General features: G+C 36.3%; 1 protein-coding gene across 1 annotated transcript in view; it reads left to right on the top strand.

Moving 5' to 3' along the window:
• The first annotated feature begins 11,996 nt into the window (after positions 1–11,996).
• Positions 11,997–26,986, top strand: part of ngfrb (nerve growth factor receptor b) — a 34,533-nt gene continuing 19,543 nt past the window's right edge. The window contains exons 1-2 of the mRNA XM_055058016.1: positions 11,997–12,346; positions 19,081–19,222. Coding sequence (XP_054913991.1) covers positions 12,293–12,346; positions 19,081–19,222 — 196 coding nt within the window. The 5' untranslated portion in view covers positions 11,997–12,292. The remainder of the gene's footprint in view (positions 12,347–19,080; positions 19,223–26,986) is intronic.

Below are 26,986 nucleotides of genomic sequence, written 5' to 3'. Positions count from 1 at the left end.
TTTTTAAACACATGTAACTATCAATTTCAGATGTCATTTTGAGGTCACTGCAGGTGCTTCACTAAGCAGATCACTATTTCAAAGTAAATGATGGTTAAAATTTTATCCAAACTACAGGAACTCCTGAAGCTCTATTCTTTTAGATCTAACAACAGCATTTAATACTGTTGACAATGCAACAAAAACACATTTTACTAAGTAATTTTGGACTAGTGTCTAGTGCACTTGAAACAAGACAAAATTAACTTTTTAGCAAGATAGAGGAGCTTGTTTTAAGTCAAATGTACTATTTCCACTGGTAAATTACTTCACTTATAACAATTTTGTCATTGATATTAAGGAATTATTAACTTAACACAAGCTCCTATATTTTGCTGAAAAATTACTTGTAAGTCAGTTTTGTCTTATTTCCAATGTACTAATATATTTGCAATAGAAATGACTCAAAAATACTCTTGTTGCAATTTTCTGTTTTTGCAGTGAAAAGCATTTATATCACTTGGCTGCTGCTTTGGGTTGGAATCAAAAGTCAAACGCTGGATTAGCGACTTTCATGCCTCAGTGAGAAATATTTCTGTATCAAATTTAAACATGTTCTGTTCTTCCTCTGTTCTTCTTGAAAGTTGATTCTTGGCGCACTACATTTTTTAACTGTATGGGTTCACTCTGTGAAAACGTTGCGTCTCCTTTCTCTTGGGGAATGCTACCGTTATGAGGGCAATAAAACTTGCTAATTCACGATTTACTAAACAGCTGAGCTTTATTTAACAGAAACTTTCTTTTATTTAAAGTAGACAGAAAGCCATAAGCCAGTTATTTTAAGACCAAATGCTGTTTTCACATTATGCTGTCAGACCTCATTTCCACTCCACCTGCTTTTGATAGTTTTGTTAACTAAGAATATTTTTTTTAACTAAAAATTTTATCTGTTAATTGGCCCAATGTGTGCAACATGATTGATTTTATATCATTCTTTTGGCTCAGAAATGCCTAAATGGTCTTGTCTCTCTGTATCATTTTCACCTTTTTAAAACACACATATAGACACACATAAATCATAAATCAGGTTACCACTTTTGTTGTTTTTTTTAAATAATTTACTAAAGCTTACGCTTTAAACTTGGTGTGTGTTCCTTGTTAGACACTCCGAGGCTTCAAGACAACCACCACATATCAGAGACAGAAGAAACTAAAGCGCTGGTTCAAAGTAAACCAGTTATGTAACCTTTAATGACTTCCACTGCTTATTGATAAAGGCTTTTGTATTTGGTATTTATATTGTCACCGTCTGAAAATAATGTCTGGAGTCTTTTTTTGTCAAAAATTAAAAGTTTCTTTTAGTAAAAATTGACCTAGGCTATTATTTTAGTAAGACGGTGGCATTATTTCTGTCTATTTTCTATTAATTTCTTGTGTAAATGCTGTTTTATTATTTATTTTAATAAAACTGTGTGTATTGTCTTCTGTCCTATAAATTGGACAAATAGGTGTTTTTTTTTTTGTCTTTGGATAAAGGATGAAACGGATCTAATGTGTTAATTTCTGCACAATTACTGTGCCATGAATTGGGGTTATCATAATCAAGTAAATAAAGAAAATTAAATAAATTCTTAGTTTTAAATCTCTGTTTAAAACAAATATGACAACTTCGACTTGACGTAAGTAATCATATTTGGTTTTTATGTTTATTTGATGTATTTTACACATTTTACAGTTGAAGAAGTCCAGCTTCTTCAACTTTAAAGTCTGCTTTTTAAGCAAACCGGGCTTGATCTTATTTTATAGTGTGAAACTACACTGCTTTAAGCAAAATTGAAACTGAACCAAGTGCATGATTCAGCAGCTGCAGACCTCTAAATAGTTTCTTTACATGTACATGTGTTTACACTAATTCGTGCATCAGGTGATTGCAGAGGACACCAGCAGTATCCTAGTAGATGTGGCGCTGCGGGTTCAAGAGTCATTAACATGATGGTCTGTGTCAATTCATCTCAAAGCAGTGTTTATAGGGGCCAGTGACACCACTGACCCTCCTGCTGCTTTGTCAAGTCAGGAAGAAGAAAGATCGTTTCCAGAGGCGATGCTGACGCTCCCAGTCCTCCAGGTTTGACGGAGTCTATCAAGATGACTCTTCACCTAACGCAAGTTACATCATGGGCTGTGGATGTCAGTCACTTTATCACATCAGTTTAATTTGACTTGAATGGGGAAAATATAAAATTCGATGGTAGAAAACATGTTTTGCCTCCAGCCCTTATTTGGTGTGTTTAGGAATTAAACAGAAGTGAATTAACTTCAGCTGCAAACCAATTTTCAAACTTTTGTAAACCATTCTGTCTGTTTTTGGTTTGGAAAAGTCAAGATAACACACTGCTAACTGTTTTTAATATTACAGGAAAATCAAAGTTAGACATTTAAAGCAAAAGACATAAACTAGAGTTAAGATGCAGATGCTTGCATTTATTTAACTTATAATATTCATATGTGCTTGGAATCAAGATCCATGTATGTATCTTTGGTATTGAGTCTTTCCTTGCTGTTTATTTTTACTTCAACACACCGCCACGTAGTACACCACACACTGCAGGAGGTTGTAAGATTGTCGTGAAGGGTAAATTGTGAGGTGGAGGGGCTTCAGCAGGAACACCAACATGCAACATGCAAAATCTCATTTATCAGTATATTCTTATATGATTTTATTTCATGATCTCCTCCATGATTCCTTTTCTGTTTAACATGAAATTTCAATAAAATATATACTTACTCAAACTTTGACTGTTTATATAATGTGGTCATTTTTCTCCAGTTGCAAACTGGGGAAAATGGTGCATCTTTCTCACCATTTTTCCAGATGCATGTTAGCACCATGCGCATCTTGTACATTTGATGCATTTAGCATCAGATATGCTAAATGCACCAGCATATTTAGAAGTGTTTAAAATCAGATTTTGTTTGGGGTGGTAAATATTGTTTTTCCCTGTTGCATAAAGTAAAAAATCTGTGTAAAATTTTATAGTCTTATAACTACTAATATGTTTAATTCTTTTCATAATTTTTGTATTTTATATAATATTTACATTAACATATATATTTGTATTGTATTATTTGTACCATGCTTATATTTTTTATATATTTTTTTTCATGTATGTTTTTTATTTTATTCTTATATTTGGAGTCACTTTTTGTCCTGTAACTAATATGAAAACAATTAAAAGACAAATTGTTTAAAAAATATATCACAACATTGTCACATGTTTGTTTTACATACTTTGATAATCATTTAAAATAAAAGATTTCTAACAGTCCTTCAGTACGAGTATGATTCAGGACAGATGTTCACCAGCAGGGGGCAGAATCGGATAGTTTTGAGATTTTTCTGTTTTACGTTTATATTAGAAGATCAATTATCCTGATTTTTTGGCTTTTGAGTGAAGATTTTTATTAATACTGCATTCCATAACACTGAATACTGTAAATTTTCATTAAAATGAGCATTATTTATTTATTTATTGGATCCTATAATAAAGTTTTGCTGCTGAAACAAACTAACTTATTTAACTTTAATGCCTCTTTTCGAGTGATATGACATGAAGTGTCTTTTCTTGTCTCTAAATTCACAACAGTAAACACTGAACAAAAGCCTCAGTAAACCTTTTGCTTTAAATTTTAGTTTATTACATGTTTTGTTTTGTTTTTGCTGGCATTGCTGACAGATTTTCGCCTCTGGGGAATGAATGAACTCAGATTTGCACAAATGTGTGGACAGACGTTCAGCTGTTCTTCACAAATGATTAATTTTGGAGTCTTTCTGCTGTTTATCCTGCCAGTAAATGTATGTTTTAAATGTATGTGTGTTGAAAGACATTTTTTGCTTGGGGATAATTATTTAGTTTTTAACCTTCGATGCTGAAATTGAACACACCTATAGAGTGTGTTCAATTTGAAGATACAAATTAGCAAAACAACTCTAAACAAATCCAAATTGTTTTGGGGATTTTTTTTCAAGGAAGCAACACATCAGCTTGAAGAAAACACTCTTGTCAGTAGTTTAAACTACAGCACAGAGGAGTGAGATGGCCATTGAAGAGGGTTGAAGCTGAATAAAAAACTCTCACTAATTTCATCCAACCTCGCTGCTTCACACTGCATTAGCAGGGTTTATGAAGAGAAATCGGCCCACAGCATCACAGATCCACCCGTGTACTGTACCCCTGTTTTACAATATTCAAATAATTAACTTTGTTTCTCAAATTTGAAATGTGAATTACTTTTAACGTCGGAGTTTCTATCTAGAAGTCATTTCTTGCTTCTACGACATGTTCCCATTTTAACAGTGAGAGAAATGTTTAGAGTTTAAAGCAAAATATCTGAAAAGAATGTGGTAGGGAATTTAGGGAAGTTTCCTAAATATTTACTGATTCTGCTGCTTTTATACTTCTCAACATGTGATTTCCTGTTAAAGAAGTTTCCAGACAATATGCAGACGCTTTCGCAGCTGTCTACAAAAACAGGTAACGTCCTGTGCAAACCTAAGCTGCCTTAAAGAGTTACCATATATGGAGTGTGTTTTCCTGTGTACTTCCCTGTGCTATTGAATTATCACTATGAGGACACACCTATGCTTAGAAGTGAATAAATATTGAAGGCCTGCAAGCCCCAGTTGGCGTTAGCGCGTCTGACGCAGCTAAGACACACGTGTCTCCCCTTTTGTGTCCTCGTGAATCTTTCTGAGTTTATTGGAAGAATAAATCCAACAGCCATTTTAACAGTGAAAAAATGAAATGTTTAAAGCAAAACATCTGGAAATAATGTTTTTAGGTTCTCATTAAATATTCTGTCCTGCAAAAACACAAAATCTTACCAAGCAAATTTTTTAGTAAAAATATCTTAGTACACTCATAAAAACTAAAAACAAATTAGAAGCAAGTTTTCAGCAAAATAAAGTAGATTGATAATTCCTTAACATTGATGAAAGCATAGTTCCATTGACAGATTAGTTTGCTTATAGCAACACACCATGTTACAAGTGAAATGATCTGCCAATGACTCTGGTCATTTTCATCAGTATTGAGCAATTAGACTTAAAACAAACTCTAGTATCTTTCTGAAAAGATACTTGTAATTTAGTTTTGCCTTATTTTAAGTGTACTAAGATATTTTCCCTAGAAACTAAACTTAATTGGCTTGGCAATATGCTGTGTTTCTGCAGTGTATGAAGTCATCATCACACCAGTGGGTGTCTCTTGCATCATAGACTTTATTGATTGTCCTCAGCCTGAGGCTCGTTGTCACCACTGTGTTTTGGAGGGAGACGTGTCCTCCAGCCCTGATCAATAATATGGCCGACTGAACTGAAAAAAACATCAATGAATATATTAAAGTGAATAAAAAATATTCCCCAAATATCTGCTGTGTCATAAAAGAAACAAACACAATGCAGTTGTTAATGTTCAGGGAAAACTGAAGACATGTAAATCCCCAAAGCGTCATCAAAGTCCTTAATCTCCAGGTCAGAAGGTCAGCTTCGTCAGCGGAAGAAACAACCGCTTTCATTTCTTCATTCATTGTGGATTTTTGTGGACAAAGATTGTGGAAAAAACCTCCATTCACTCCAGCTTTAGGAGAAAAACTCACAGAACAAGCAGCGGCTTAAATGGACAGAAGCAGCTCTGGCGACACCTTGTTTTCAGTTATATTTGAACAAAGACTCTCCAACTGCTGCCGTGACTCTAATCCACTAAACATTTCGTATTTGAATTCTCCAAAGAGGTAGGTAGATGAGAAGAGATGCAATTCAACACAACCAAAACACAGATTGTGTTTTTTTAACAACAAAATAAATATGTCTCAGTCAATGAATTGCAAAAATGGAACATAATGACCGACCAAAAATGTTTTACTCAGTGGAAAATGATGCTTTACAGATCATAAGAGGCTGTACAGACTAAATGATACAGAAACAAACAAACAGATAAGTAAACAAATAAATCAGCAAATATACAAACAAAAATATGTACAGATAAATAATTAAATACAATAGATAAACCAATAAATCACCAAACAAACAATTAAGTAAATAAACAAGCACATACATACATAAAAGATACATATGAATGAACAAAATACTTAATAAATACTGAAGCAAATTACTAGTAACAGAAAATTACAGAACTGTGTGCATTACAGAAGTATAATCTGTCAAATTCTTGGCGTGAATCAAAAGCTCAAAGTGTGAACTAGATTCACCTGGATGCATAAAGATTAAATTATTTAGATCCTGTCTGCATGATGTGACAGCAGCGAACAAAGGACGGAGCGCGGTGTGGAGAGAAGAGGGTTAGACAGATCAGATCAATAAAGAGCAGATGAGGGAATCCCAGGGGAAACGTTGGGTTTGTTGCCATCTGGTCGTCCTGCAGTGCACAAACTCCACCATCCAGCTCCTACAGCAGCTTTTCAATAAGATCAACCCATATCTACCAATTTCACCAGCCAAGGCCTTTCAGGATGTAATGACTGTTTGGCTGAACTTTCTCCAAAATGACACGGATAAACAACACAAGAGTCCTGCACCGAACACAACATGATATTGCTCTAGTTATTGGTGTGAGTGCTCTCAGAGTAATTCAAGGGCTTCCTCTGCTTGTCATATGATGCCCCTGCAGCTATTACAGTGCATTAGAGGGAGAGAGAGCAAGAGAGCCGTGGATCACGTTGCCGATGCTTCTGCTCCTGATGCAGGACCGACTGGAGATTCGGGAGATGGAAGAAAAATGACAGTAATTATGCATGAAGAGATCGCTCAGGTGGGTTGGAACAAGAAGATATGAGCTGCTGAAAAGATTGACAGAATCTTTTATCATCATATTTCTAAATCAAATAAGTCATAAAATCTATCAAAATCAATCAAATTTATTTATTTTTGTATATTAATATAAGATTTAATATCCATTGGAACAAAAAAAACTATATTCAAGGACAAACAAATAATGGAAAAATGATTTTCTTTCATGTTAATAAAACAAAGCTGTGCAGTCTCCAAAATTATGGGGTTAAACTTTTTTGTATGTTGTTGGTGTAGAAATTATTTTTATTTTATTCTCGTCAATATTTACCACCTTCATACATAGGTGCTGTATTTGGCCAGGTGTAAATAACAGAATAATGATGCGTTGTTTGCAGAAATCCCCAATGCAGCTTGTAGATAAGAAATTAAAAAGATGAATTTTGCAACAAAAAAAATTGCAAAATTCATGGGGAACACAGGGAACCAGAGCCAAACAAAAGCAGGAATCCAGAACAAAAAGACAGAAGGACAAAACAGGGAAGCAAAGAGGTTTAACGGGAGTTAAGCAGCAAGGAGGAACTGAAAGAACTGATGGCTGATTGGAAACTGGTCACAAACAGCTGCAGTTTTTAAATAAAATCATTGACTGTTCGTGGCCCAACTTTATTTAATATTAATATGAAAACAAAAGATGTGGCTAACAAAAGTAAATACTTTGTTTAGTACTAAAAACTCTTCTTTTAAGGAGATATAAATCAGACTTCAAAAATGTCAGAAAGCGTCCATCTGCATCAGCTCTCTTTGCTGGAGGGTCAAATTTGAGCCAGGGGTCACGCAAAATGTTTCCAAGGGCCACAAGTCGCCCCAGGTCTGAGGTTTGGTCTGCTCTGAAGCTTTCTCTCTCGGGATGACAATGAAATGATTTACCAACAAAAAAGGGGAAAATTGCTGCACATTGATGCACAAAGAAAACATGTTCATAAAGTCAATTTGGGGGAATCACCTTTAAATTAAGATCTGACCATTAAACGGCTTTTTAAACTTGACAGTTTTGGTTCTGTGGGCCCCATGCAGACTCTCCCTTGCTTGGCCTCTTATAACAAAGATATATGGACTCAATAAAAGAACAGGATCCTTTTACTGAAACTTTAGATAGGACAGTTAAGATATCATGGACCACCCATCCTCCGTTAGTCTGTCTGGGAGCAGATGGTCACTGTGAGTGTGCACGTTGCACAGCTGTGATTTCAAAACAAACCGGCATGTTTTCACTTTGTCTTAAAAATATGAAGTTCTCTTGCTTTCACATCCTCGTGTTCACAAAAGGAAACCGAGAACGGTTTTAAAAATGACTCTTCAAATTGTACACCTGTGGTGCCTTTCTGTTCGAAGAAAAAAAAAACCCTTTCCATTTCATTTTTAAATATTTTAAGGAAATATTAAAACAATTTTAACGTTTGGAGACTGAACGGTTTGTGTCAATGACAACAAACCGTTCATATTTTCCAGCTTTATTCTTTGTAGCTGGCAGCCATCTTGCTATGGATTTGCTATGACAACATTAAAGAAGCCACATGCTAGCTGTTGCCTGGTTCTTGACGTTTAAGCAGCATCATAGCGACTGTTGATCGATCACAATATTTGAGTACTCTACCCATCTCTGTGTATCTCTGTGTAATACTAAGATAAATACACTTACTGTTGAATTAGCAAAATTAGCTTAGCTAATGTAGCTTTTGTCTGCTAGCTAAGACGGACAGGTAGCCTGCATGTAAGTTACCACATGTGCTAACATTCTCAGCCAGCAGAGCCTTATAAAAAAAGTTTGTAGTCCTTTACAAGGCGTTTTGAACACTGATTGTATTCGTTTGTAGATTTCAGGCAAAGTTTTTCTTTTTGTTGAGTCTGCTGTGTGTGATGGATAACGTTCGGTTCAGACTTTTGGAAATACAAAAGAAAATAAAAACACCATCTAAGTTTTCTCTTCCATGTAACTCTGATACTCAGAGTTGTTTTGGTTTCTCGTCTTTTTGTCGTTTTCGTATTCATGAATTATTTATTCAACCAATTCTACAGCAGTTTCCTCTCTCCCTTTTCGTCAGCTGTAAATCCACACAGTACTTAGTCATGACAGGATTTCTGTAAATTAAAGCCTCATCAAGTGTAATTTGTGAGGCATCACCATCAAGCCTCATGCTGTGAAAACTCTCTACAAACACTCTCATGGATGCTTTAACATTTAAGAAGTCAATACGGTAATAATCAAGTGCAACTTTACAGCATCTTCCCTCAAAAAACCAAATGTTTGCACATGAACATTAAATTAAATGACTGTTTCTGGACATTGTAAGTCCAAGTTGCCACTCTTTGAGTTCTCCAGAAGTGAAGTTTGGGTTGTTTTCATTCGTTTGCCATTCCTCTCTGTCAAAATCTTGTGTTGTTTTTGGTTTTTCTGGGTTTCTAGTTTTGATCTTTTGTTGTCTGTTTATCCTTAGTTGGTCTTTGTTTTCTCTGTCCCTGTTTTGTTTATATTATATTAACTTCTGTTCCTATCTCACTTTAAGTCAGTCCGATCTTTTAGTTAGATCCTGTTTGTTTATTTCTTGTATTTTGTTATTCTTGGATCCTTTTAAATTAAGGGACTGCATATGGAAAATAGCTCCAGCTAAATCTTTTATTAGTGTCTTTTGCTCATTGTCCTTGTCTTAGATAAACTAATAAACTAAACTGTGTTTTTCCTGTTTCTCTTTCTTTCTCTCCCTCACTCTGCCTTCTGCTCTCTCCTCGCAGCTGCACCCTGATCATAATTCTGCACAAAAAAGCCTCAGCTTTCCTTTTTCTTAGCTTTCTTTGTCTTGTTATGATCTTATGACAATGATTACTCACTGTAAAACATTTGAGCCACATTTAGTTGTGACTACTATCTTCTACTCTCTAACTCAAATGAATTTGGTGAGATTTAGATCTCGAATCTAAATGTGTGACTTTGTGAAAGATAAACTTACACGAGCAAGTTGTGTTAAATTTTTATTTAGTTTCTTGAATAAATTAGAGTTTTTAAGTTAGCACTTAAAAAAACTGAAAGAAGAAAAAGAGAGTAGTGGGAACTATTTCCCAGACAAATGCTTATTTTAATGAAAATAATACAGAAGTCTGTGCTCTTTAACTAGCAGTTTTTTATTGCATATTTTGAAATTATTATTTGGTTGAAATTGTGGCATTAAGTTAAAGCTCACAATTCAAGATGAATGAACTTTAAAAACAATGATTTTTAAAGTATTGTTTACTTTAGTTTTTTTCCCCTTTGAGGTTGTAAAACATTCACACAAAAGTATAACTGAGGTTGCATTTATTTGTTCGTAATATGTAGAACGATGGAAAAAAAGCACAAAATTAGAAATGATATATTACTTGAGTAATACTCTATAATGAGATCTATCATCGCACCATAACTCATTCTCGATGTATACCAACAAGTTTGGTCCTGTTAGGAGGTAAAACAACATCCAAACCCTTCAAAAGTTTGAAATGCAGCCATAAAACAAGTTTTTTAAGTACTTTTGTTCGAGGCTTTCGAAGCATAAAATCCTACAGAGCAGTTATAACAAGTGCAAAACAACTGTTACATTTAGTTGTTTATAACTACTAAACACTTAGTGAACTTAGTCATCCTTACAGCCCAAAGCTGAATGTTATTATCAGAGGAGGCCAATAATCCACACCAGGTGTCAACTCCTTCGACTTCTTGTAAATTATTGAAATTTGTATAATAAAAGAAAAGTTTGTGAACTTGTTGATTTTTTTGTGAAGTTCCACGGTCATTTTACCTGGCAGTAAACAGATAAAAAGTGTATTAATTTGATTAACAACCTAATAGTTAAACACACTTAGTGTTTAGTCTAGAATATAGAGGGCCACATAAACAGCTATGGCGGGCCAGATTTGGCCCACGGGCCTTGAGTTTGACACATGTACCGTAGAGACTCTGGAGAGCTTCATCATGGGGAAGATGAGAGAGACCAGAACCAACAATACAGCTGCTGTTCTAGCGACCCGGGCTTCTTTAGAACCGCAGCTTTGCCACAGGCCGATTGCTTCCTTTGAAGGGACGGAAACTTAATACATTCAGCTGAAACCAGATATTTACATACACTGGTTTGAAAGAGCCCTATCTGACATTAAATCAGACTTAACTTTCACCCTTTCATTCACATTATTTGAGTTAACTGGAGGCACGCAGATGGATTTATTTCAACAGTTTCCTTCTGGAAGTGTCAAATAACAAACGATGACAGGCAGGGAATTATGTACCTTAACACGTCTGGTTCGTACTTGGGGACAATTTCCAGGTACCTGAAGACGTCACATTCATCTGTTCAGGCATAAACAGCCTGGGAACGTCCAGCGATCACAGGAATGTGTTTTCATGTGCAACATGGGCCCCACAGACCAGAGAAAAAACTTTGTGAAGATATTGGCTGAAACCGATGAAAACAGGGTCATTATCCAGTGAAACATGGGCGACACCAACATGGGCTGAAGGGCCATTAAAGAAAGAAGCTATTGCTAAAAAAAAAAAATAAAAAACACACAGGAGGAATCAACAAAAATTAAGCTTTGCACTTTTAATAATCGGTTTAAAATCCTTTAATTTATCTGCACCAAAACTGTTAAATTCAGATTTTATTGCTTATTTTATTGCTTATTGTTTATTTCTCAATAAACAAATGTTACAATTCTACGTCTGTGGTCTGTGTCAAAAGGGAAGCATTTACGACACGTCCTTGAAGATCTGGGGACCGCAGGCAGCTGTTTAGTTCTCTTATGCCTTGGACCGGCTGAGTCTCATAGCAAATATGTGGACAGACTCGACTCTGTTCACCAGTTCTGACACAAGGAATGGCGCAAAACCAAGGCAAATAACTGTGAGGCTCATATGGGCATGAAACCAAAGTCAAATTAAAGTATTCATTTAAATATTAATGATTCATTTTGCATTTTGCAAAGCACTTTCTTTTCTCTAAAACAACAAAATGCACTAATCAACAGGTGAAGCTAATCGGGCTTGTGCTTTACTTTTGTCTGCGCGTCCGGATGATCAGCGGCGTCCTGGCGCGTAATTGGAGTGGATGAAGATAGAACACGCTGCGCGCATGCAGAGTGGGCGTGGAAACGGGCTGCTTCCCTGAGCGGAGCCGACGCGCTTCAGCCAAACTCACAGACCCAGAACCAGAACAACCCCCGATGGCTCATCCTCCCCGTCATCCGGACCCGCAAACTGGACTGTAGCTCCGCGCAGGGGGCGCTTTAAAAACTGAGCCACTTTTGTTGTTGTTGTTTTTTTTATTTTTGCCATTTGTGGAGCTTTTCTCCTCCTCCTCCGCTCTTTGACAACAAACCCAGGAAGAATCGCGCAGCGATGACAGCCGTGATTCCTCCACCTATAAGTTGCTGAGACTTCAACCTCCGTCGATCTTGCATCTGATTGCTGACGCTTCTAGAAATATGCAAAGGAGATACAGGATGAAATTGGTTTTAATAGCAGCCTTACTTGGACTGGTGAGTGCCACTTTTTGTTTGTTTGGATGAAAGTTTTTTATATATGTTTGTAAGAAAGTTCCCCCCTTCTCTTTTATTGGTCTGTGATGACCAAAATCTCTGCATTTCTTTAAAATCCACCAGTTTAGCAACAAATCGTTGCTTTTCTTCTGTCTTCCTCCGCCCTGCACCTGTCTTGTTCCTGACGCCGGACAGTGTTGAGCAGGACGGATGCATGCAGCAGCAGAGCAGCCATTCAGGTTGACACTTTATAGCTGCGGCTGCTGCATGGAGCTGCGGCTCTCCACCCGTCTCAGTTACATGCGCGTCCGCAGACAGAAGGACAATAACAGCGGAGACTCTGTGCAGCACCTGATTTATTCACTTTCTGCCGCTCCAGGATGGTCCACTGTAAAAGCAGCGTTTCTGTTTTGTCGGGTCACGTGACCTCATATCAAAACTTACACGGGTCAAAACAGGAGGAAGACGCTCCGCAAACATGAGGGGAATTCAGCTCCACAGTTCTGCAGTATTTGTGATTTACCCTGAGGTCAGAGGAGAGGATGCATTTTTCAGTTTCCATGAGTTTGTCCGGGTCCTGATTTAGGATCCTGTCAGCACATGACAGCTGCTCCCACTGATGGCTCTGCACCCCCTGCTGGCTCAGCACATGCAATATTGATAGGTGCTGGACCACTCTTCCTCTTCCTCCTCTTCCTCCTGTATCTTCCTCTCCTCCCTTCGTCTGCCGCTCTCCATCTTATCCTGGTTTTAAACACACATTTATTTTGGAATGAATGTGTGTTGTTGTTGTTTCTTTAAAATGAAGTAGACATAAAAAGTAAGAACATTTGTATTCACTCATTTAAAAAAATTTTTTTTTTTAAGTAATTTAAATTAATTTATTTATTACAATCTGTAAGTATTAGTGTTTTTCACCAGATGGTAAAAACCAAAGGAATAAAAATAAAACTTTGTAATTACATAAACAAAATAACTATTACTAGCTAAAATTTACATGAAAACATACATGTGACAAGATGACAGCAGAGATGTTGACAACTCTGATTATTAATTTTCTATGTTCTTAATTAAAGAAAAGACTAATTAGTCGATTTATTCTACATTGTTTCTTGTATTGTTGAAAAACTTGTTGATTTTCTCTTAAATTGCAAAAAAGGGAAACTGAAACAAAATAGTTAATTTGTTACATGCAATCAAATTTAGTTTGTCAAACTTAACATATTTACATTTATTTAACTTAATTTACTTATTTGTAACTCAGTTTTTTTTAAGGTAGCCACCTGTTTTCTTTTTTTCAGTGTTAGGAAAACTAATTAATAAAAAACGTATAAAACAGTCTGTCAGTGTTCAGTGGAGGCAGTATGATGCTGTGGGGTGGAAACTCACTCATTGAAAAACGCCCCAGCAGAACATTTTTTATCACACAACGACTCCAGAATTTGGAAGTGAAAAGTAGATAAATGTCAGTTTTGATCAACTTGGATGTGCTCGAAGAATGGGTTGGCGTCCCACAACAGTGTTTGACTAAACTGGTGACCACAATGAATTGGTACCAGGCCGCTGTACTGATGTCTGCTGAATTTCCAACATATCATTTTGCTTCAAATGGCAATCATCCAATCCAATAAACATGGATGCAGACTACATAGTCGAATCTAAATTTTCTTACAAATGTTTCAAAATGAACAGATTTTGTAACAATGTAATAATTATTGCCCAGCAGCACTGCAAGTTTCTACATGCTTTGTGTTAATCATATATTCTATCATATAAAAAAGCATTTCTCCTGAGCGGCATTTTGTTGAAAAGACAGCATAAATATCTACAACAAATTTAAGTTGCATGACATTAAGAAATCTACAACACGTGCTAGCAGCTAGCTTAAGGAAACTTTCAAGGCTAACAGATCCAGCTTCAAAATATTTTTACTCAAGTAAAAGCAAAAAGTATCCATCCAAGAAATTACTAAAGTAAGAGTTAAAAGGTATTTGGTAAAAAATAAAAAGTCTGCTCAAGTTCTGAGTATATAAAATGTAAAAATGGCGTCATGAGACAGACCAAAAAATAATGTTAATACTTTTGGTATTTCATCAATAAAAATTATAATAATTTATTTAAGTAACAAAAACTAACAAACTCAGGCAAAAGAAAAAAAATTCAAATCAGTTTCTTTTAATATGAAATTTATGAAACTTTAGCAAAAACTGCAGGTGTGTGTCTAAATTTTAGCTTTAATGGGTAGAGAATCGAGAAATTTTACTCAAGTATAAGTAAAAAAGTATTTCTGAAAGTGTATTTTTTCCAAAAAGTTACATTTTGATGGCCTTCAAAGCTTCTTAAATTTAGGTTTGACATATTGGTCTACAACAAGTCCTGAGGTTAACCCTGAGCGGGGCAGTCGGGTCCGTTAGAGCAATAAAGCCTTATTGAGATATGAAAGCACGTTTATTTCAGCCTCTGCATTTATCACCAGTGTACATTTTGTTCCATCTTCAGGGACTTCACATTAAAACCGACTTATGGAAGCATGAAAGTCGAGCTTCGACTTGCCAAAAAGGCTTGTTGAAAATCCTTTATACCTTTATACGCCATGTGCTCAAATGCCAACCTCCAATAATCTTTTTGCACCATTCATTAGATTTTAGCCAGCTGATGCATTGAGAGGCAGTGTTTTGTTGCACTGACACCTGGAGCTAAAAACAGGTCGAAAAGAGAGAGAGAAAAATTAATAAGCAGATGCCAAACACTGGAATCACTCCAAGTGTCATTTTGAAACGGGTTTGTTCAGATCACGGGAGGTTTGAGCGTGAGTCTGTCGAAAGGCGTGTGCGTTAAATTAGGGGGGCGGGAAAGGGGAAGCACACAGCAGGCGGGCTTGATTTACATTTTAATGACTGCTTTTGTGCGGTGTAATAGTGAGGCACAGCATGTCTTGCGGTTTTGAACAAAGTGAGGAACAATTTGTGGGAGACAAGAAGCATCTCTGAGGTTCTAAATACTGTATAAAAAATTACAATGTTCAGGTTTTCCTGAACCACTGCAGATTTAACCTGAGGGAATATGATCACTGGAAAAACAAGCTGTATAAACCAACCTAACCCTAAGAGATCAAATAATTGCACCCTAAGACTAATAACTGAGTTTGCAAAAATGATTTGTGATAAAAGGTAGAGATCAGAAAGACGTTCTTCACAAGCAGCTTAGCCGTTCAACTTCGTAGTTTTTCACTGTTCAGGTTTTTTTTTGTTTGTTTCTTTATTTATTTACTTTTTGCATTTGTTGTTCTTATTTGTTGTTCTTGTATTTTATGATTAACTGATGCGCTATTTGAGTAACTTTGGTTGGCTAAGCACTGCTCCAGTTTTGGAATTTTGTCATTTTTGGTGTTCCTTATTTTTTTTCTATTTTTGACTTTTTTTCCACTTCTGTTCTTCCTTGGTGATTCTAGTTATGTTTTTTTTTTCCTTGTTTCTAGCTATTTTCTGTTATTTATTTAGTCTAAGTTATTCTTTAGTATTAATATTGCTTCCACTTTCTCTCCTGCATGTGGAACCAATCAGCTCATCAGCCTTTTGTTAAGCCTCTCATTCTCAGCCACTACTTGCTGGATCCTCATGTTTACTCCCTTCACTTCCTCATGTTCCCCTTGCTGGATCTTTTTACATTGACTTTTGGTTCTTGCCTTGGCTCCCATTGGTTTTCTAAGTTTGTTTTTTCATACTCTTTATTAAATTTTCATATTCACTGGCTGCTTCCGTCTCCTGCATTTGGTTCTACTGCAAACATTTACAAACTCATGACGGCTCCAGGTTTTCTCCATTTGTGAATAATTCCTCTTATTGTGATTTACTCTCAAAATTCTCAAAATCTACACGGTGAAAAAAAAAAAAAAAATAAAAGTCACACTGAAACTTTATTAAATAAAATTATTGGCTTTTCTATAGTAACTCAATGTATTTTGTCTGACAAAAAAGTAAAAATACAAGAAATTTATTCAATGATAATTTCTATTTACGACATAATATTGCATAGCCATTGTCTAAAACACATATCAAACTCAAATCTGGCCCACTGTATCAATAAGTCTCTTTAGATTTTCACAAATCTTCAAAATTGACACAAAATCCACATTTGTTCAGTTTTTGTTGACATTTTTTCTCAGAAATTGGTCAAAACCATTGGGTTTAGTTGACTCCTGCTTCAGCCTTACTTGATGTTGTTACAATAACTAAGTAAGTAAAATCATCATTTTATTAGTATTTTAACAGTTTAATCTGTTTCATCAATACATTCTGGCAAACTGGCTCTTTAAGAACAGTCAGATTTTTGATGTGGCCAAAAATTGAATGACATTTTTAAAGTCAATAGATCTCCATCAATTTCTACAAACTCAGTGATAGATTCTTGACCAGAAGGAGAATGTCGGAGCGCGACATGGACCATGTGAGCGGCCAGGTTAGGCGGTGTGTGTGAGCTCGCTCGCTCGCTCGCTCACGCGACTTCAGAAACTCGTCAGCTGACTCAGAGGAGCCTGAGGGAACGCTCGGTCCTCGTTCTCCTGTCAGCTGCATTCCTCACACACCTGAACCCTGACGGTTTACACAGAGCGTACCTCCTTCACTCAACGCCTGCATGTGTGCGCACATCCCTTTAAACTCGCTCGTGGTCACAGGTGGTGGAGAAAAACTGCGTAACGCAGGAGCAGCACTGCTTCAGAGTAAAAAGTAGCCATTCAAGAAATGAAGTGAGGGTTAAAAAGTATTTGGTAAAACGCCTACTCATGTACTGAGCAACTGATCAAATGATCAATCATTTAATATTTAAAAATTACATAATCAGACAAAAAGTTTACATTTTAGGGGCAAAAAATGATTAAAGAAAAAATGACAAAATCACGTCAAAGAAAAAGTTTCCAAATCAGTTTCTTCCAATAAAAAACTTGTGAAACTTTAACAAAAACTGCAGGTGTGTGTCTGTCTAGTGACGTTTTAGTTGAAACATGTTTGTTTTTCACTGAGTGGTTAAAAAATCCAGAGATTTTACTCAAGTAAGAGCAGAAATACGTCACAAAATTAGTAAAAGTAAAAATTACCGCATGGCAAAAATACTCCTGAAAGTAAATTTGTTCAAATAATTATTCAAGTAAATGTAAATGTAATCAGCGATTAAACCAACTCAACTCTGTCCCAGTAGGAAACGAGCCGAATCAGATGTTGCTTAAAAACTGTTTCTGCTCTGATTTATGGAGACACTTTGGGAAGATGATGCTGATGAATCCTGGCCTGAAGGGTAACTGTGTCCAAAACAGCCAATGTGGAAAATCCTTTAACGTTTCGAATTGAATAACAATCGTATCCTCCAAAAGAAGAACAAAACTAAACAATTAACTTTTCCCCCCCTTGTATTTAGTTTCCTTTTTCTTCTTCTGAAAGAAAAGTGTGGACAGTGCCTATCTGATTTAGTTTGAAACTTATCACCGCTCTCATCAGATTTCTCAAGGTGATAAAGAAGTTTGTTGGACGAGAGATTAAAAACAATGACGTGGTACGAGAAACATTTGATGGCGTGGCATCATTTTTTAAAGATCACAGATTCACTTTTTACACAAACGCGAGAAATTTGAAGATTGGAGCAAAGTGACCCCATGGCTCTGTGCACAAACACCTTCTTCTGTCGGCAGGTTCGTCTCTGAAGAAAGGAGAGCGACTTCACTTTGCATGGATGTGTCGTGTTCCTTGATTGCAGCTTCTGATTTACACGTGTAAATATTGAAACTCGGTCGGCCAGAGGGATGGTCGGTCATTAACCCAATAACTTAAGGACTCAAACAGGTTAAATTCCTGCTTCCAGTAAGAAAGCACTCAAAAAAATGGACCAGCATGTAAAATATTCATTTTTATCACTATTTTTGCTTTTGAACATTGCTTGCCTTGAGGCTGTAATCTTTCCAACTGCAGTGTGGTTTTCTTGTCCTGATTGTCTCGGCTTTGTTTAAAAGCCAGATGAATATGAGAAGTTTTGTTTTTCACAAGATCATGGGAAACTGAGAAAGAAGCTGAAAGTTTTCCTTTTTTTTTTGTTTGTTTGTTTGCTTTCCAAGCCCTAATCCGACTGCTTGAGGACTAATATCTCTTCGGATCCTAAATTTATCAAAGGAAATTCCAAAAATAAGTTTATTAGAGAGAAAGAAATGGGATGAGAAGAGAAAGAACATTATTTATTGTTTCTGCTTTCCCTTGCCAAGTATTTTTACTGTCATTTCTAGAGCAAATATCTTAGTAAAGTAATTTATCAGCAAGATATAGGAGCTTGTTTTGATTAAATAATTCTTTAATATTGCTGAAAAAGTCCTAATTTCACTGGGAGATATATTTACTCGTAACAAGACAATTATGCCAGACAAATTTGATTGATATAATTTGACAGTAAACAGATAAAAACTGCATTGATTTGATTGATAACATAAAATTTAAGCACATTTAGTGTTTTAGAATCCAGAGTACAAAGCTATGATGGGCTGGTTTTGGCCTTGAGTTTAACACATACAATATGCCCTGAAATACTGGAAAAACATTTTAATTTGCACAATAATTGCACTTTCTTTTGACAGAGCAACACAAACCTTTGCACTTTGGAAACAAATGCATGAACCTTTTAAAGTGACGAGCATTTTCGTGCACAGCTGAATGGAAGTAGGCGCTCATTTGCTGGACCTTTCTCTTGAATCGCAGGCCGAAGCTGTGGCCTCTCAGCGCAACTGTCCGTCGGGCCAGAACACGACCAGCGGAGAATGCTGCAGGCAGTGTCCACCCGGCGAGGGCGTCGTCACGCCCTGCGGCGCCAAACAGACCGAGTGTGCGGCGTGTCTTGACAGTGAGTACCAAAATAAATCATTTCCCAGTAGGCTGGTTCTGTTTGATTATACTGCCTGCAGTAAAAGGCGAGAAACGGGGAAGATTGGGAAAAAATACACCAGTTTTTAACGTTAGAGAGTTGCCAACTTACACAGCTGCATATTTGTAACCCTGATTAAATTATTCCAGATCTTGTTGCGATAAATGATAATATTGTTGCTTTAAGACCATTTTCAAGTAATGTAAGGGTTAAGGGCACATTCTGATCAGTGAACTTTAAATTGTAATAAACATTTGACACTGGAACTGGAAGACATTTTAAATTTACACAGTAAATAAATAAAACAACAAACACAATGAATTATGACATCTCTGTAAGCAGCAAAATGCAGACCAGTTTTAGAAGAAGGAGAGAGAGTTAAATCATGCAAATGGTTGAGCTTGTTTTAATTTACCATGTGATTAATTGGTTTATTTATTGTGATAGTCCTAATTGTGCATTCCTTCTAACAGTTTTCTGATGGAAAACTGTTAAATTGGAAAACGTTATTTAATGGCTCAACTTTCCTCATAGCAGCCATTCAGACTTTTTTTTGTGCCCAAATCTAAATATATATAAAAAACATTTTTTATGAAACTTTCTGTCAAGACTATAAAACGTTTCTTAAGAAATAAATTAAAAAATATATATAAAATATACATTGCAGGATTTTTTCCATTGTTTCAATCAGAATGAGTGTAAACATGATCAGTGGTTTTTTTTATTTATCTTTTTTAAGAAACAAAAAATGGCTCAAATCATTCTAGTCTTCCCAAAAACGTAAACGTTACCAAAAATTAAAGAACAAAATTCTTATTACATGTCCCAACATTTATCTTTTACTAGTTTTTACCAATTTATTTCTACCTTCTGAGGTTGGATTTATTTTTAAGAACACATACTTGCAAATTTTCAGTTTACTGCTCTTAAAACTGTTTTCATAGTAAAAGAAGTCAAGCCACAAATTCAGTTTTATCCTTATTATTATGCAGTCAATGTATTGTGAACATTTCAGGTTGTTGCTGCTTCCAAATGACGACTAACAATTTGAACTGAAAAGAAAAAGTAAAATCCAGTTTAATCTGTTTTGAATTTCTGATGACCGTCCAGATTACCAGCAGAGAGTTCAGAAGCCAATCATCTGCAGTAGATATGCATTAATACACTTTGGCATCGGCAGCTCAAGCTGAAACCTCTGGTGATAAACAACCGTATCGATTTTAAAGCAGCTGATGGAGCATTTGGAAAAATCTTTGTCTACTTTAGCAAGGTGATGTTATTCAGGAGGGAAGTGGATTGCCTGACGTCGCATGCTAAAGAACATAAACACAAAATCTTACCAAATAGTTTTGATCTAATTTCTACTGCAAATAGTTTATATTTCAAACCAAATGATGGTTAAAATTTTCTCCAAACTGCAGGAACTCCTGAAGCTCTCCATGCTTTTAGATCTGACAGCAGCATTTAACAAAAACACATTGACCAAGTATTTTAGGTTTTTGTGTAAATATCTTAGTACAGTTGAAATAAGACAAAATTAGCTTATAAGTAACTTTTCAGCAAAATATAGTAGCTTGTTTACAGTAAATGCATACTTAAAGTCCCTGAAAAAGTGCTAGATTATTTAACTTATAACAAGAAAAATATGTCTTGCTATAACTGAAATAATCTACCAGTGGTATAAATACTTTTGTCAAAATCAATTATAAGGAATTATTGACTTAAAAGAAGCTCTTATATCTTGCTGAAAAGTTAATTCTAAGTTAGTTATGTTTAATTTCAAGTGTACTAGACCCACAAATACTGGAAGGATTTTGTGTTTTTACTTCTAAACACATTCATTTCTGTTGGAACAACAAAATAGTCACAATAAACCTGAAAATACTTCATATAATATGTGAAAAAGAATCAAGTGGGAGTGAAACTCCATTTCATGCTTCAGTTTCTTCTAAGTTCTTATATCTTCTAAAAAGTCATGTTTAATTTAGTTTTTGTCTTATTTTAAGTGCATTAAGATATTTGCAGAAGAAACTAGACCAAAAATACTTGGTAATAGTTTACGGTTTTGCAGTGTAAGTCCTCAACTCTGAGCAATATCTGTGTTTTCTCTACAATTAGTGCGACAAATAGCATAAATGATCATTTGCATGCATCGGTTTTCATTCAAATGAAAGAATCAGAGCGCAGTAGAGTGTTTTCCAGCACAGCTGCCCTCATCCTGGCCTTCACCATGTAGGGAGAGAAGCTCTGGGTGACTGACAGACACGAGGATAGTAGAGGAAGGAGGATAAAAGAGTGGGATCCGCTCCAGATGCCGTTGAGCGGCTCTCCAGGGGGAGACATTTAAAGCATCGGATACGTTATTGAACTATAATTAAAGTGGCATGCATTGTAAATTCAAACTGGACAAGCACAACCGGTAGCTGAAAAAGTCTGCGTATTTTTGAGGTGAATTTATGCTTCAGAGTAACCATTACATGAGGTCAAAGGTCACGGTGTGCTCCGCGGAGGATGGGTTTGGTCCTCTGCCAGCGTTCCCAGAGATTTTCCACGTATGAATTCCCCAACTCTCCCTCATCCTGCCCAGGAAGTAGATGTCAGCCTCATTGGGTCAGTGAAACATTGTAAACCATCAGCAAAGGATTCAAATGAAGGTCATGAGAGAAGTCACGGAGATGGAAAATTTATTATAGCGTCTGCAGAACGCCGTTGGATGGATTGATACCGCACCTCAAATCAAGAGTCAAACCCCCAATGTTCTCCAAGTGCAGTTTGGGATTAACGTGACCTGCTTTCTCAGAGACATTCTCGGATGTTTTGTCTTTCTGCTGTACAACATGGACGTTTTTAGAGGCGATAAATACCAGTCGTACACGCCTCATTCTGCTCAGACATGAGCAAACGCACCATGACAAGCCATGTGCATTCAATCATAGACATGCAGAAATACAGATAGCTCTCTGGCAGACTTTATCGCACAGCCACAAATTAAAACACAGTGATATGATGTTCAGCACAAGCATGTAAACTATTTATTTCAGCCTGCTTGAAAGGCGTTAAACTCTGACCTTTCAGCTGCAGAGCTTTTTTAAGTTCCTGTTCTGAAACAGTGACTAAGCTGTTAAAAAGCAAAATTTTTCAAAGGTTAAAATGTTAAAACGATTAGATGTTCTTCCTGTAAATACTAGCATAAATGGGAAACAGTTGTAAACATTTGGCTAAATGACTTGTAAACAAGTAAACAGGGAGACAAAATAAAAATTTGGAGCTAATGTTCAGCATGAGTTCAATGCTATTGTCAGCAGTCTGAACGTTAGCATATCTCTGCACTGGTTTATTATTTCAGGAGGTAACATTAGCAACTCATTTTGGGGAAATTGCACATTTTAAAACATTTAAAGAATGTAATTTTTATTTTTAAAAAATGTCCATATTCTTCAAAACTGTCACTATGTCATGACAGCATAACATGAGAAAAACCTGTGAAAAACTTGAGCTCCACCTTCTCCCAGTGCTAAGGAGAAATAACCAATCAGAGTCTGGAGGAGGGACTTAGTGTTGTCAATCACTCTCTGTGTTGCGCTGCTCATCCTCCTCCTTCTTTTCCCCTTGCTCTCTGCTGTGCTGCAGCTAGGAGAGCATGTAGTGAATGCTAAGGCTAGTTAGCACGGCCACCGACGATGGTCCATTCTTCACCATTAGCACATTTAGTAGCACGTTCATGGGATGATTGACAGCGCTTAGACTCTCTTCCTGGCTCTGAATGGTGGTTTTTGACATTTCTTCAGCAATAGTAGCAGATCGATCTTTCACATTCTGGTGACATCTTTAACAAGCATGTAAAAACATACATATAACTGCAGCTTTAACAATCGGCATGCATTGCTATATTTAACAGTATTATTTATATAGCACATTTTCAGCAACGAGGAAGTTCAAAGTGATTTACATGAATTAGAAGAAAATACAAACAAAACAACAAAACCAAAAGAAAGACAAAAAGGTAAAAAATATAAGATGTTGAATTTGTTTGATACTATTAGAAGTTTAAAGCTAAATGCTGATTCTATAAATTCGATGGTACTTTCTATTTTTGTTCTAGATTTGCAAACTAACTACGCTTTGCTCTGGTATTAAAATTCTAAAGCTAAATGTTGGTATAAAGTAATAAGATCTGAGTTTCATTTGGGAAACTTTACATGTTTACATGCTTCCTCCTAAATAATTGACTGCCATATAAATAACATCTAATTGTTGCCAGTTGGTCCTGCAGTTCCTCAACAGTGAGCTTTGGAGATTTATTTATCTTGCTTCCCATCCTCCTCTCTCTGTGGCAGCAAGATAAACTTTGGTCCTCATCCAGCCGAGTGGCTGAGAAAAATGATCACATCATATTTACACCCAGCAGTAGGAAGTAGGAAGTCATGCATTACTAATAAGAAAAACTCAGACTCTCTGATCAACTCAAAAAGGGTAAAGTATGAGTTCATGTTCCTGCATCATTCTGTTTCTTCTCCAAACAGCAGCCATTATGTTCTGTTCAACGTGTTCTTTATGGATTTAGGCCAAACTTGCCTGGAGATTTTGTTGCTGAAAAAGGTAAACCCTTGCTCCCTTTAACAAAACACCTTTAGGCTGTTTAGATGCAGTTTTGTAAAAGGATGACTATAACAATGGGGGGGTTGAAGCCAACCAGAAGCTGTTTCATCCTGACTTGTATTGGTTGACTTGTGAAAAAGGAAACAAGGGTTGTGACTTCAACTTATGATTTATTGACTACAAACGGTTTGTGCAGTGAGCATTTAAGTCAAAAACACGTCAAGACCAAATCTTTTCCAAGTGGATTTGACCGCCATCGTTGTGTTATTAAAAACATTGGCTGGTCGATGGTAAAGTGCGCAGACAGAACAAATTACTGGACGTCAGTCTGTGGTAATTCAGGGAGATGTTTGATACATCATGACCACAGTCGTGTCCTTTCAAGTCAGCCTTTTAATCACAAATTCAGCTTGATCTGCAGCTTACAAACATCCAGGGGAAACTCAGAAAAAAACTGATGGTTTGTGAAAAGCTTTACTGCTCTGGAGAGAGGAGGAAACTTTGGGATGGTAAGACATGATATGACATGCATCTCCTACTTCTCCAGCAATGACCTCTGAATGCTTCCTCTCCTTGTTTGACTCCCTCGCCTCCTTCCCCGTTGTGCATGGCTGCAAACAACTTCCTGTTCTTGGGGTAATTTGCCTATTTGTAGATTTTTTTTTAAAGAAGTAAAAGCAGGAAAAGGTCAGCTCAGTGCTGCTTGATATGCTTTTAACCAGCTAATCCAATTGGCTGCAAGAGAGAAATAAGGCTATGAATAAAGTTGTGCCAATTCGGTTTCCGCTGCTTACATTAATGCATAGTAAGCCGTATTTGGTGCTTGTACTATTAAATAAGCAGTTTTAAGCATTTTCAGTGGGAGTAACAACTAAATGCAGATTTTAGCTACTGCATGGGGTCCCGTCTTGTTTCTGCAATTCTTCTAACTTTGGATACCAACAAATCCTTATGAAAATATCTTCCTTCCTTAGACTGCAAATTCTTTTCTTTCCCTATATTTTCTTTTGTGTTGTATTTATATTTTTTATTTATGTTTTATTTATATTCTCATTCCTTACTTATTTTTGCTTAATTTAGGGTTTTGGCTACTCACATTTAGTGTGTACCTTTGTATTTAATTTGTATTTTTTGTATTCTTTTGTATTTTGCGCACTGTGTGCCACTTTTCTGCCTGTAAGCTGCTGGTAACTTCAATTTCCTCCGGGGGTCTTCCCAAGGGATCAATAAAGTACGAGTCTAAATCTAAATCTAAAGAGTGGCCTAAAGAAAGAGGCCAATGGGAAGTAAAAGAAACATAAAGTTTAGTTCAAATAATGGTGGCATTTCAGATTTATTCAAAAACAGTTATTAATTAACAACATGTCTTCCAACATTCTAAATAAACAGATTAAAAAGTGTAAAATTTTGTTTTTGTATATGTCAGTAAATGAGCTGTTACTCAATGTCTATAATTTCCCATATGTTGAAGAATGCAGAATTTTCTGCCACAAGTTTCCAGCTAAAGTTTCCACATAGGCTTCATTTTGAGCAAATAGTAACCAGAAGTTTGGCTGAAAAGCTGCAAGGGATGTCCAAGTCTAAAACACCAGAGGATGAATGAGCAGATAACTGGAGATAAAACAGAACAAGAGGAGTTGGAATGAAAACAGAGGAACATTTTTAGTAAAGCGTCGAGACATCATGAACACACTCACACACACCGTGAGCCAAAGCGGGTGACGTTAGAGTCCTTATTTGGGTGTTAAAACAAACAGAAAGGCAGCATGTTTGACCAGTGGCAGCAGAACGGATATCTTGTCCTTCAGAAGGAGAATTGAGTCTCCTTCTCTCCCCCTTCTCCCATTTCCCTTTCTCTCCAAGCTGCAGCCACTGTTATTAATGTATTGACTTGCATTATTGATGCATGGCATTATGATAATGGCTCTGAGAGTCCTCATGGGGGGCAGTCGGAGTAGTCTGAGTGTGTGCGTCTGTTTGAGTAGAGCAGATAATTGGGGGGTTGCAATACATGACTGGACACCAATAAGGCCTTGATGGTTTCTAGCTCTGACAAAAAGACAATTAAGCAAAAAATGCGAGGGACCCACATTTGACACCATCAATTAAAAACACAACGGACTGAGAATGGTCTGCTTCTCAGATGTCTCTGATTTCTTTTGTCTCTCTGTCTCAGTTATCTCTTCTCATCTCTGTTTTTATCTCTGCGGCATCAGAGCATTCGGCGTTGTTGGTGGGCAAATATGATGCAGGCTGAGAACTTGATCTGCAGCAAAACCTACCTCCCACAAGCTCCTGAACACCATTTCTTTCTCCTTTAGTTTAATGTTGTTTGGAAAATAAACCGATAGAAACTTTAAAAGCTTATTAAGTTGTATGAGAAGCACTTCTCTGCATGACAGAATTGTAGGAGTAATAAAGATGGTTTTATTTTCTTAAGACCAACAGAACGGGGAGATATTATCTGTAAAATGGATTCTCCTGATTGGTTTTCACATCTTTTACTCCCCCATTTCACATCAAACAAGATAAACAAGCTTATACAAGCAGGCAATCGCAGTCAATTAGTGTCCACATTAATGATAATTAATAGTTAATATTAAATAGATGATGTAGAAAAATGGCTAGCATTTCGAGAAGCTTTTTTTCAGTCTAGAGTCGGTAAATTTTTCTCAACTGTTTTGTGGGAGTGGATTTCAGTTTTTTGTTTCATGAATCATCCAATGACAGTCATAGCTAGAACTTATTGATTTACTCTCAGAAAGTAAAAACTACCCAACCATATTCTGTCTCTTAATACAGTGTAATAAGATATAAAGTCTTCTTGTTTTCAGTTTTCTTGGATTCGGTTAACACTTCTTACCAGTAGGTGGCAGTAATCAGTAATCCACCATTAAGTTGTTTACCAACAAACAACAAGAAGTAGAAGAAGAACTGATCAGAGTCCCTGAAATGCAGCATCGCAACGCCTCACTGATTGAATCACTTTTAAGCTCCTAGTGAGGAAATTTTAGGAACTCTGAGAGAAAACACTGAAAATCTTTAAGAGTACAGCAGGGGCCCCTAGAGGACATGGAGGATTTTTTTTTTTCGTTTTTGTTCCCTCACAATAATGTACTGATCAGTTCATGCCGCATAACTAAA

Source organism: Poeciliopsis prolifica, unplaced genomic scaffold, assembly GCF_027474105.1.
Source record: "Poeciliopsis prolifica strain line A6 unplaced genomic scaffold, Auburn_PproV2 SCAFFOLD049, whole genome shotgun sequence".
Classification (NCBI taxonomy): Eukaryota; Metazoa; Chordata; class Actinopteri; order Cyprinodontiformes; family Poeciliidae; genus Poeciliopsis; species Poeciliopsis prolifica.
Note: the sequence above shows the minus strand (reverse complement) of the source record. Positions and strands in the feature narration are given on the sequence as shown.